This window comes from Myxine glutinosa, chromosome 1, assembly GCF_964187855.1.
Source record: "Myxine glutinosa chromosome 1, kmMyxGlut1.1, whole genome shotgun sequence".
Taxonomy (NCBI): domain Eukaryota; kingdom Metazoa; phylum Chordata; class Myxini; order Myxiniformes; family Myxinidae; genus Myxine; species Myxine glutinosa.
Window position 1 is genome coordinate 254,915,812 of NC_136261.1, and position 13,540 is coordinate 254,929,351.

Consider the following 13,540-nt stretch of genomic DNA (forward strand, 5'->3'; position numbering starts at 1 on the left):
GGAAATTGATGGCGTTTGAGTACGAATGGTAGTGTTGTATCGGAAGGTGCAATACTAATCCTGGGTATAAATGTGCGTGTTCCTTTGTGACTGCCAGAAATTATTTCTCCATCTATTATGTTTGGCAACAATCTTTTAAGAACCAATCTTGCACCATTGCACAGTCCCTGTTTCGGATCAAAGTTACGGAGTAACATGATGACAGCACCATCTTTGAGACGAAGTTTGTGCAATGGCATTCCAGAAGGAGTTAATTGATTTAGGAATTCCATAGGATAATTTAGTGCCTCTTCAGGGTCATCACAGACAATGGAATCAGCGCTGAAGTACGTCTTTTCTTCCCCAGGAAATGCATCCAATATCTCATCGTTGATCACAAATGTGGATTCATTCTTTGGACACAACACGGCTCGTTGTGCCAGCGCATCATAGTTTGAATGGATTTTGTTCAAATTACCGAAAACAGCCTCTGCTAAAGAAATGTTGTCTTCTACACAGATACGATCAGGCAGTCGTATTAAATCTGAGTCAGGAATTGTTTCCACAGTCCCATTTCCAACCGACAGTAACCATTTTGAGAATTATTCGTCATCATTAGCTCTCATGTTTGATGTTAAGTTCAGCTGTTTGAACTTTGGCCACAACTTGCTACGCTTGATGCATGTGGCGATGATTGCTGCAGGTGCAGCGCGAGGTACAATGGGCAAAACCTGCCTGAAGTCCCCACCAAGAAGTAAGACCTTTCCACCAAAAGGAATGTTGTTGCTGGTTACATCCCGGAGACATCGATCAACAGCCGCTAAAGCATATGCTGGAGCCATAGGTGCTTCATCCCAAATGAATAGGTTGGCCTTCCTTAGAGCATCTGCATCTTTACTCGTAGGTGATATGTTGCATGTGGAGTTTTCCAAAATGGGCACTGGCAATTTAAATCGATGGTGCGATGTACGGCCCCCTGCTAGCAATGTTGCTGCAATGCCCGAGTACGCCATTGGAAGAACCAAACGACACTGGCCTCGCAAGATGTGCAGAAGCGTATTATAGAGAAAGGTCTTGCCACTTCCGCTCGGTCCATCAACGAAAAACAACCGGTTGCCTGTGTACTAGTCCCTACAATGAACGGCCTGTAGGACCTCATCTACAATTTTGATTTGGTCATCATTTAGTAGTTGTCTGTTGTTTTCACCTTTTTCATGTTCATCTCCCGGTACATACTGATAATCATCGCTCGAAAGATCTTCAACAGTGTCTGGAGGTACTGGTAACTGAAATGCTTCCAAGGTCTGTCCATGTCTCAGGAGGAAGGACTGTATTTCTCGCAATGCCATGAAAATACTCTGTTCCAAGATATGGTCGCTGTGCACAAAATCTTCGCAAAGGTCGTTTTTATATTTTTCCCACAGTGCCGACGTGTCTGTTGGTGTGCAGAATATGCATAGGGTTGCAAAAAGAGATCTCAATTGTTGTGGCATGGCAAAGATAACTCCATCAGCTAAGGACCTGTCCCATTCTGTATCATCTTCTGTTAAATGTAATTTCCTGGCTGCATCCTTGTATGTTTCACAAACTGCTCCATCTACGGTTCTGAGATCTTCAATTGATGTTTTACCAGGGCAGTGCAGCAGGAGTACACGAAGATGAAAGCGCTCAATGTCCATAGGGCTTGCCGAAACCATGCGTCCGATAACCTTGTTGCCGCCCCGGCGTCGAAGTTTCCATGTCTTTCGTCCATCTTCAAATACGTAATATTTTGGAATGTCATGGTACAGATAACTTCGTGCCTCAGGGTCTCTCTGGTTTAACTGAAACCAAGCTGTAAGTGTTGTACCCCTATGTCGTACAATGGCTTCTTCCTCGTTACCATCCCTGAACACAACAGTCTGCAATTCAGGTAAGTGTACCGCAAGTCTGGTGATGGTCGCTGTGCACAAAATAGGACTTATATAAGTCCCCCAAATAGGACTGTTTGTGCATTTCAAATTCCATCAATCTCCATGCTGCCTCTGGGGCACTGACATATCTGCAGTCCAAATAGGTCTTTATTTCGTCCACCTCCACTCTCCCGCGCTCTCGAATTTCGATGCTGGCACAGTCATGTCCCTTGTACACATATTTAAATAAGTACTTTATACTCTTTATGCTTGCGCAAACCTCAATGTTGATGTGTGCTCTGTACTTCTTCAGTAAATAAGCATTGAATGGGACCACATATTGGCAATCAACATCGGTTCCATGAATGGTTATGGTGGGTCCATTTGGGGGACGCTTGTAAAGGGCATAGCCATCTATGCTCGCAAGTGTCTCTGCAGCATACGCTTTTGGAAAGCCTTTACTGCACACTCCATCTTTCACACAAATCGAATGGCGATTTAAAGTGCCACACGGACCATGTATCATGTGAGACTTCACCAAGGAATGGATCTCTGGTGACTCATTTGAATGAGGAATTTGTGCGGAAACAATTCTGTCAATGTCTTCAGCGGTACAAATTTTATCTTCTTGGCACAGCATGAGTAATATGTGGGCATGCGGTAGGCCACGCTTCTGATACTCGACGACGTAGAGAAATGCACGTACTTTGCCCAACACGTGCTTCTTCGTTATATCGTCGATTAACTCTTTTAATTTCTGATGAAACACGCGTGCCACTAAATCTGGTCTGCCTTCAGCTCGTTGGTGTTGTCCAATGTTTTCTTGTATCTCTGTCCATTTTGGATTACACGTGAACGTGATGAAAAGATCTGGTTTTCCGAATTTGCGAACAATGGCCATAGCATCTTGGTAGTTCTGCTGCATAGCTCTTGCACTCCCTGCAAAACTCGACGGCAAAATGACGATACGACCGACAGGACGTTGGTTATCAGCAGCAACGTTCTGGACGTGGTCCAGTAGTCCTCTGTATTCCATGGCTCTAAGGGTTTCCTGATTTTGTTTGAAGTATTGCAGTTGATTTGCTTCTGCCTTGCAATATCCGTCGACAACATACTGCTGGAACAATTTCCCCGAAGAATGGATAGTGCTGAATTCATTTCGAATAGCCAGTCGGTAGGCATAGAATTCACGATGAGTTACCTTGTTTCGAACCGCAGTCTGTCGCTGGTGAGGCATGTTTATCATCCATCCAGGCTTGCCATGTGGAAAGAGAATGGGATATGTCATGGGATCAATGTGAGAGGAAAGTGGAGAGAGATTGTGTAAGCCCTGGTCATGCAAATGAACCTGGAAATCCCTGTTTGCAGGTGGTTCACCATCTTGTCCACTAATGAAGACAGCAGCAATTTCATCAGCAGTTGGTATGTTGTAACGTCTTTGGTCGTCTGCACACAGTCGACGAAAATGCATTTCCAAGGTAGAAGGGAGGCGATCTTCAAGGACAGCTTTCCTGATTTCTTCCTGTTCACGCTCGAACATAGTCTTGTAACATGTGACATAAGGATTAACGTCAGATAGTATGTTGTGCAGTTCTGCCATCAATTCTTGCAAACATCTGTGATTCTCAGGTCGATTCATACGTTCCTTTGTAGCTTGAGCTGTATCCAAAAGAAATAATTGTTCAAATTGTGCTTGTTCATGTACATGTGATGGATGTAATGGACAACAGCGATGGTAAATTTGACCGTGGATTTTGAAACAGTACGGTCCATTTCCTGGAGGAGATGAGATCTGAGCACCCATTGATGCAAAAGCTAATGCCGAATTGTAATTCCGGATATTGTCTCGGAAGTTGCGACATTTTCCATCGTCACCCTGATAAAGTTGTTGCAGTCGAGCAGGTACGGCAAATAGTGGAGGCAATTTAACTTTTCCCTTGGAACAACACAGTGTAAATCCATCCCCTTGTCCTGTTGATTCATTTGTGAAATGGTGTGCAGAACAGTACACACATGGTGACGTCATTGGACCGCAATTATGCTCTTGAACAATATTATCGGATACTTCGGCCGGATTCATTATGGCTGCGGTTGTATATGTTTGCTGAGCACTCCAACGTCTTTGTTGCTCAGCATGCCGTGCGAGTCTGTGTTGGCGTTCATCGACGGTCTCGTTCTCGCACCTCATCGTTGTTGCAGCAGCATCCTGTGCGAGTCTGTGTTCACGTTCGTCGAGGGTCTCGTTCTCCATCCTCATCGTTGTTGCAGCAGCATCCTGTGCGAGTCTGTGTTCACGTTCGTCGAGGGTCTCGTTCTCCCTCCTCATCGTTGTTGCAGCAGCATCCTGTGCGAGTCTGTGTTCACGTTCGTCGAGGGTCTCGTTCTCCCTCCTCATCGTTGTTGCAGCAGCATCCTGTGCGAGTCTGTGTTCACGTTATCCGACTGTCTCGTTCTCCCTCCTCATCGTTGTTGCAGCAGCATCCTGTGCGAGTCTGTGTTCACGTTCCTCAACTGTCTCGTTCTCCTGTCTCATTCGTTTTCTTGCTGCATCCTGTTCAAGTCTGCATTGACGTTCGACGACGGACTCGTTCACCCTTCTCATTCGTTTTCTTGCTGCATCCTGTTCAAGTCTGCGTTCTTCATCGACTGTGTCATTCATTTTGGAAATGGAAGTTTCCACGCAACGCATGAATTGTCACGAGTCAAGAGGAAGTGTCTCGAAAGTGTATCAAGTGTATCAAGAGGAAGTGTATCATCAAATGACAAATAAATTACATTGTGAAAATTAAACATTTCAAATAAACCTATTTAAAGTGTATGCGCAAATAACTAATAAATAAAAAAACGAAGAAATATCTCTCGGTAATTTCCTGAACCATATTTTACTTCCGGCTAATAATGTTGAATGAAATAAAAACGAAGAAATATATGTCGTTTTGTGACGACTGTCATCAAAAGTAAACGGTTAATTCACTCGGTTTATTCGGTTCGGCTCGGTTCACTCGGTTTAAAGAAAAAGCGATAATGTCGAAATGTTGCCGTCTGTGTCATGATGGGCGGTGTATGATACTTGTTGGCTGTTGGGCGGCGATATATTTCCTGAACCATATTTTACTTCCGGCTAATAATGTTGAATGAAATAAAAACGAAGAAATATATGTCGTTTTGTGACGACTGTCATCAAAAGTAAACGGTGAATTCACTCGGTTTATTCGGTTCGGCTCGGTTCACTCGGTTTAAAGAAAAAGCGATAATGTCGAAATGTTGCCGTCTGTGTCATGTTGGGCGGTGTATGATAATTGTTGGCTGTTGGGCGGTGATATGGTGTATTTTAAAAAATATATCTCTGCGTTTTCCCGCGTTGCTGACACCGAGTCTAAAACCATGAATAAAAATGAAATGAGATGGTGAGTTAGATTGGAGATGAAGGCGTGAGAGAGACTCAATGGCCTTGAAGTTACAGGCCTTTGAGAATTAATTTCGTTCTATAAACGGCAACTTTCATCGGATTTTCTTCCCGTTTTTTTTCAACCGAGTCTAAAACTATGTTAGCGACTGTGAAAAATGAAATGATATATCGAATTTGATTTGAAATAAAACTGTGAGAGAGAGCAAGACACCACGGGCCTACAAAACAGGCCTCAAAGCTATGCGAGTTAATAAAATGGTGGATATTTGTTTATAATTATATGAAGCCTCTCCCAGAATGGGTGGAGCTACTCTGCAAACCGAGTAAGCCACACCCCGGACAGACGCCCAACAGACAGACAGACAGACAGAATCATCTACGGCTATTATAATATAGATATATATATTATTGGTGTATCGAGGTTGCCATTCCCTTGAGAGGAAGCCATTTTACCTTTTTTTCTTTGTAAATTCCCATCTCCTTCTCCTTTGCCTCTCTCTCGGCTTTTTCTAAGAAGAGAATTGTACAGTAAACATTGGTTATGAAAACATACAACATAAGGTAAACCTCTCTCACACACACACACACACACACACACACACACACACACACACACACAATTATTTTTCAGTAGTAGAGACGTGAGCAATTCAGGTGTGCTGTTTGTTTTGTTGGCGGTCTTAAATATTAAGCATGGAAATATGAACAAATGGTTGTGGAGGACGAGGGGGAGGAGGTGAAGGAGGAGGAGGCAGGGAAGGATGAAGAGTAGGGGAATGAGGAGTAGAGGGGGAATAGGAGGGGGTAGAGGAGGAGAAGGAGAAGGGTGAGTGGGAGGGGGAAGAGGAGGAGTAGGAGGAGGAGGAGGAAGAGGAGAAGGAGGAGGAGGAGGAAGAGGAGAAGGATAAGGAGGAGGAGGCAGGGAAGGATGAGGAGTAGGGAAAGGAGGAGTAGAGGGGGAGGAGGGGAAGAGGAGGAGGAGGAAGGGAAAAGGGGTGGGAGTTAAGGTTGCGACCAAAGGGATGGGTGATGAATTGGAGAAAATGTGTAAAGAAACCCACCATTTTTCATAAAATATATTATCACATGGAAAGGGGTGGGGATGATCCATAGATACATTGTAATAAGAATAGCTTCGTACATGTGATCACCAAGGTTAGACTTCCCACTGTAATAGTTATTTGTCCAGAGATAAGTCGTCTTGTAAAACGTGCACTGAGGAGGCAGCGAGCATCTGTTATAAAGCAGACAGAGTAAGATGGTGTTGTGTAAAGCCTTCTGAATAGGCAAGGCCAGGTGAGGACATGTGGGCACAAAAGGCACAGAAAGCACTGTACACTTTAAAAATTACATCACAAACTGTTTGGCCAGTGGTTCATAGGCCATGGCAGCGAGATGGGCTATAGAACTCTGGAAAGCGGCGGAAGGATTTTTTCACTGATGACGCTCCGGAAGATGGCATGACCATAGAAGCTGCGACCAATAACAGGACCCTCCACCCACAAAGGTTTGGGCCTTGTGTGACCGTAACAATAAGGATAGCTCTCCTATTCGTGGTTTCAGCCAGTCAACATGGACACGTGTTCCATTAACTATTTGCAATCTAGGATAGTACAAAATCAGCATCAATGAAAGTATATTTTTCATATCAGTTTGTTTGAAACAAAACTCACTTTAATACAGAACTGAACAAAATGCATATATAAGCCAACAATTCAACATAGGATTGACTAATCATTGTAAATCATTCATTTCACTATGACTAAGCAAGTATTAAACACGATCAAAATTTACAACCTGCCCATTTATCTCATCAGCCACAGGCGTACACTTCTTGAAACTCCTTCCCCAACAACCTGTTTTCTTCTTCGAAAGCAGTTCATCCCTTCTTGCCTCCAACTATCCTGTTCTACATCCCGACTCTGGTACGCCGATGTGTGCATGGACACTGGACAGCCTATGACCAGGAAACAGATTGCGTTCTCCACCTGTAATGTAAACCCAAGTTGATGGGAATCTTACGGTCCTTCTGCATGGCTCACAACCAGCTTATGTCCATCTGTAGGTGGGCCGGAGCTCACCATTAACCTCACTTGATGACAAATTTCTCAACCCTCTCACCTTCCTCAAATGTCTGGTGACAGTTGTTTAAAGTCTGTCAAATTCAAATTCAAAATGGTTCAAATGCATCTGTACCATCTGTACCGCCCTCTGCTGGTTAGGGCATTAATTTGGAAATTGGCCATTTTTGCCGGCGACATCTGTGTTGTCCCTCCTTTTCCATGAATCCAGTGCCAGGACAGTGGAAGCGAGTCTTCTACTCAGTGACATGGGTACTGTGCCGAAGCACAGTCGGTCACCGAGTGAGCTCGTCAGCTCTGCTCCTAGTGTGTGGTGTGTATCAGCAATGCTAGTCGTTGTCAGTATGCGCTGTGTAAGGTCACTGGCTGGATATAAACCGGACTGGGCTGGGGATACATGGGAAGGATGGTCTGTGTGGTCGGCCTTGCTAGAAGCAGGGGACGGAGGGGGGAAGAGGGAGGATCACGCTCAACGAAGAGGGAGGATCTGGAGACTGGCTCTCCGATGTACTGTGGGCCACAGCACTCGCTTCCTTCGCTGTGCACACACTCGGGACTATATTAGTTGAAATTGGAAATTGGCCATGGTGCTGGCGATAGCTCGCCTACTCTTTGCGAAAGACATCATGGGATCTTTAATATTTACCAACGAGTGCCGGTTTAATGTCTATCCAAGGGACAGCACACATTGATGAATCACCTGCCTATGAAACACCGAATGACAGTTTATAGCTGGTTCGGGATTCAAACCCAGGCTAAACAGCTTAGAGGCAAGTGTGCATACCTCTAGAGTCTAGGCCATCCTGTCAGCCCTGTTTTCAAGCTGTCAGCAAATGGTATTCAGCATGCCCTCCTTTGATCAATGTAAAAAATAAATTCTGCACCTACAAACAAAAAAGAGCTCTGGATGCTATTGCCTTTTGCTCCACGTCTCGAGACTGGCATGCCACAGTACAGTTTTAGGACGATTTTATTCTCAGTCTACATAAACTACTTCTTTGATCCCCTGTAAAATCCTCCACGCCATTTTGCTGACTCCTCTGCCAAGGGACAAACAAGCACATCACTCATCCGAAAGGCAGGCAGCCACGGCGTCACTGCGAGAGATAGTGAGAAAATATGGTGATGACAAAGTACATGGAATAGGTATGTCAATGCAAGGAAGTCCCATACTCTCAATTTGTCCCTCCATAACAATTACGTGATGAATAAATTGGCCTATGTGGACAACTGCTGGAAGATGTGCAGTCACTGGAACCTCACGAACAGCCATAACCTGTTGGGTGGACCATATCTTTAAAGTGGCATCTATCACTGACCATCACCTTAGTATTCTCTACAGATCTGCGCTGCTCCGAGGCCATTACGACAAGGCCTTCCTCCAAAGATCACGGAGTATATCCTCACTCATTTGGGCTGGTGTAATTGTTTGCCATTTAGCTCCACTGGATGGTCGAGTCTAATGATCCCCAAGCAACTGGAATATCTCGGCAGAAGGCCGAGTTCCAAGGTCTACTTCTCATCCACAGCGTGCAGATTGGCAGACTCTGTTTTTCTGTCTCACATCTGGCTTTACGCTACCCATGTTATTTTCCATTCATCATCCACCATCAATATCAGACACATTCTTCCAGGAATCCAAACTTGATTGAGCTCCCCAAATTGAATTTGGATGCTCACAATCATTCTTTCATCCACTCTTATCCCGTCTGTGGTACTGACTCACTGTATCCAATTTTGCTCTTTCCTCCAATTATAAGAGTGCTGGCAAAACACAACCTTATGGTTTCTCCTTTAGCCACTCAATCTTCTATTCTATCCTCCCTAGCACTCTCCTTCTCAAACTATGATACTTCTGCATGGTTTTTATTTACCTGTTACCCTCCTGCAACTCTCCCAGTCTGTCTACCTGTTGCCCTCTGTAATTTGGCTTGAGACCTGTCGACAAGAAAAACCTAAGGGGGTGTCTCCATATCAATTAAGAAAAATGCAGAAAGCCATTAACATACAAAACTCTCAATTCTAGATTTTTAATCTAAACGAGGCAGTCAAGTAGCAAGAAGTAGATTACCAAGTTGTTCTTTCAAATAATCCTCGTTTTCCTTGACCCAAAGTCGAGTCTTGATTTCAACTTCAAAATTGCTCAAAAGGTACTGAGGATTCAAAAGAGGTTAGAAAAAATGAATGCTACAAAACAAACCAGCTATTTATTTATATATCAATCACTGTTATGACAAAGAAGTAATATACACAGTCGTGGCAAAAAATATTGGCACCCTTGCACTTTTTTCAAAGAACTCACAATTTTCTCTAAAAATAAGTTGAAATTGACAGAAGTATTTGGTCTTCATAATTCTTTATTTCACTGTTCATATTACATAACCGTTGTTTTTGATTCAGAACTTAATATATCCTTTCAAATCAGAAAATAAAAAGAAATGTCATTGACAAAATTATTCACACCCAAGACTTAATATTTGGTAGCACAGTCTTTGGACAAAATAACTGCAGTCAAGTGCTTCCTGTAGCCATGAATGAGCTTCCTCCCGTCTCTACTGGCAGTTTGGCCCACTCTTCTTGTGCAAACTGCTCCAGCTCTCCCAGATTTGAAGGGTGCCTTCTCCCAACTGCTGTTTTCAGATCTCCCCACAGGTGTTCAATGGGATTTAGTTCTGGACTCATTGCTGGCAACTTCAGAACAGTCCAGCGTTTTGTCTTGAACCATTCCTGGGTGCTTGTTGAAGTGTGTTCGGGGTCATTGTCCTGCTACAAGTCCCATGAACTTTGACTGAGACCCAGCTTTCTGACACTAGGTTTAACATTGTGCTCTAAAATGCCTTGGTAATCTGATTTCATGATGACATGCACACATTCAAGGTACCCAGTGCCAGAGGCAGCACAGCAACCCCAAAACACCATTGAACCTCCTCCATGTTTGACTGTAGGGTAGGTGTTCTTTTCTTTGTAGGCTTCTTTTTGTTTTCTGTGAACATAGAGATGATGTGCTTTACCAAAAAGCTCGAATTTGGTCTCATCTGTCCACAGGACATTCTCCCAGAAGGATTTTGGCTTGTTCAGGTGTGTTTTAGCAAACTCCAGTCAGGCTTTCTTACATCTCTCTTTCAGCAGTGGGGTCCTCATGAGTCTCCTACCATAGAACCACCTTTAATCGAGTTGGCGACGGATGATGCGAGTTGAAACTGTCGTAGCTTGTGTCTGACGTTCAGCTTGAATCTGTTTCGCAGTTGATCGAGGTGCTTTCTCCACCATTCGAACAATCATTCGCTGCAACTTCGATCAAGTTTTCTCTTGCAGCTACGACCAGGGAGTATTGCAACAGTGCCATGGGCCTTAAACTTCCTGATAACATTGCGTACGTTGGACACAGGAACATCAAGGTCTCTGGAGATGGACTTGTAGCCTTGAGATTGTCCATGCTTGGCTACAATTTTGTGTCTGACCTCCTCAGACAATTCTCTGGTTTTCTTTCTTTTGTCCATGCTCATTGTGGTACACACAGTGACACAAAACAGCAGAATGACTCATTTTCTCCATTCAAACTGGTTTAATGAGTCATTTTTATTTCACAAGAACCTGCAACTCACCACAGGTGAGTTCAATTCTAAAGTAAAGGAGAATCACCTGCTTGAAATCTAATTATTTTTCACAACTTCTAAAAGGTGCCAATAATATTGTCCGAGCCATTTTAGGATTTCTGTATGGAATAAGCTGAGATTTAGTAGTTTTTTCAGCTTTTTTTGTTTTGTTCCACTCAAAACCAAATAAATACATGTGTGGATGGCAAAGATTTTTTAATTTCAACAATTTTCTGGAAGAAATGGTGCATTATTTGAAAAAAGTGCAAGGGTGCCAATATTTTTGGCCATCACTGTAGTTTTGTTTTTTAAACAAATTAATGTGGCCATATCTGCCAAGCCTTCTGGGAAATGAAAGCCCACAGCAATGAAAAACTCACATTTTATTTAAAATGGTCTTTTCACTACTCGGGCAAATTATCAATTTGGGTGAATAGTCATACTAAAATGCGTGTGTCTGTCTGTCTGTCTGTCTGACCGTGATACATTTGGTCATTACTTATCCAATCTCAACCAAACTTGACAGGAGGATTTAGGGTCACATGATGGAGTTGCAGCAACTTCATTAGCCTCCCCTCACATCCCACAGGGGTTTGTCCATTTTGGGCAGAATGCATGTGAATTGTGAAGGTGTATAACAGGGCTAAGATAGCTATAGCTAATCATGGCATTTTTTCATGGCCGCTTCTAATAACAAAAATAATAACAACACTTTTAATAATAGTGTTGCGGTTTTGTGAATAAAGGCAACTCCCCCCCCCCCCCCCCCCCCCCCCCATAGTTAGTTACACCACAACATGTAGCCTCGTATAGTTAGTTATTTCTTATTAAATGTAAAGCATAGTCCCCTTCCCAGTGTTAGGATGCGTTGATATGCGTTGAGGCAGGCAGGGTAATAGTCGGCCTCATCGAAGCCTGAAGTGCCTCCCAGGCCTTGCAGGCCCGAAGGAGGAGCTAAAGGGAGTGGCCAAGGAGGAGCAGCAATCAGCCAATGGGAGCTAAAGGGAGTGGCCGAGGGTGACCAATGAGGGGCTGTCACGACACGTGACCCCAGGCGGCCAAGGGAGGCCCATGGAACATTCGAGTGGGGTTTCGGAGGGTTATAAAACCCGGCACAGACTCCCCGGTCTCTCTCTGACTCTCTTGCTGGGCTCCTGAGATACTCTCTTGCTGGGCTCCTGCTATACTCTCCCTCGCTCGCTTGGCTCCTGCAGACTAAGCGCTCCTCTGGTTCCTGCTACGTGCACGTCCTTGATCTTCGTCCCTGCCGCGATCATCTCCGGCTGTGGTGTCCTAGGTTGGAGCAATTATTGGGGCTTCCGTCCAACGAGCCCATTCGCACGAGCTGCACGACCGAGCCCATGCGGGCGAGCTGCACGAAGCGGCCGCGCTTCTCGCGCATTCCCCTCTTCCTCTCCCTTCCCCGAACGAATGACGGCTCTTGTCTGGGAACCTAGGTAAGGCCGTTAAGATTCTTCGCTTTGTCCATGTTCTGTAAATACTATGAATAAATACTGTGTTTTGGTTTCCAACCTGGCCATCATCGTCCTTTCCATATTGACCTAGCATCGCCCCGAATTAAAACCGCTCGATCGGGTTCGATAGTGTTAACGGTACGAGTTACGCGACGCACAACCGCTCGGGCGTCCAGGATCAGCGTGACTCGTGCGGGGTTCAGTCCCCGTTCTCACAGCTGCATGTGTCTGAAGGTATTCGGGTGGTGACCGTTAACCCTTCCACGCGTAGCTGCGGGCTCGGCGGCTGGAATTGATTAGCAATCCGTCCACCACTAGTGTAGTTGTGGTTGGCGGCCTCGTGGACCCGGAGTTTGAGGGGGAGCAGGGCTTAAACCCCCCTTAGTACATCGACGAACCCGGGATCCGCAACAATAGCATAATATTAGCATTATTACAAAACAAAATTAATATTAACATCCCGTCTCCCCAAGGGCTTTTTCCTCCTTGGACAAGTACCGTGTTAACGTGTATAAATAGCTTATTATGGCATTTTGTGGGGCACCCCAAAAATATTATAAACCACAAATACGTGTAACAAATACATATAATTACCTTCTGAAACAATCGCAACTGCTCGTTAACACCAAACTGTAAGCGAGGAAACTCGGGTGTGTTAAATTACCAAGCGGCTATCTCGCATTCCTTATCAACGGTTTTGAATGAAGTGCTTGCTTGAATGCTTAAGCCACCTGGCGAGTGCTGTACAAGAAACTTGGTAACCAAACACACCCCATACATTATTGAGGCCCAAACCTAGATCTACTGTAATCTATATTCTCCAGAAAAGATAACATGACCCTTCCTGCCGCTCCTGCAAGGAGCTGGGTGTGTTCAGTTACCAACAACTAGCTAGAGCTTGCCTAGCCAGCCGTTCCTTATCAACTGTTTCGAATGGAGGGCTTGTTTGAATACTTAAGCCACTTGGCGAGCTCTCTACAACAAACTTGGTGACTGAACACTAAAGGTGGGCGCGATTCGGAAAATTTTAAGTCCGCTTACCGCTTATCCGCTCCACCAGCCCATGTAGTCCGATTCGCTTATCCACTTCAGCGGCCGAAAATCTTAG

General features: G+C 44.5%; 1 protein-coding gene across 1 annotated transcript in view; it reads right to left on the reverse strand.

Annotated features, from left to right (window-relative positions):
• The window catches only part of BRF1 (BRF1 general transcription factor IIIB subunit), a 97,362-nt gene that overhangs the window by 12,451 nt on the left and 71,371 nt on the right, over positions 1-13,540 (reverse strand). Inside the window, exons 13-14 of the mRNA XM_068130303.2 lie at positions 9,433-9,514; positions 5,734-5,789 (exon numbers count right to left, since the gene is read on the reverse strand). Coding sequence (XP_067986404.2) covers positions 5,734-5,789; positions 9,433-9,514 — 138 coding nt within the window. The remainder of the gene's footprint in view (positions 1-5,733; positions 5,790-9,432; positions 9,515-13,540) is intronic.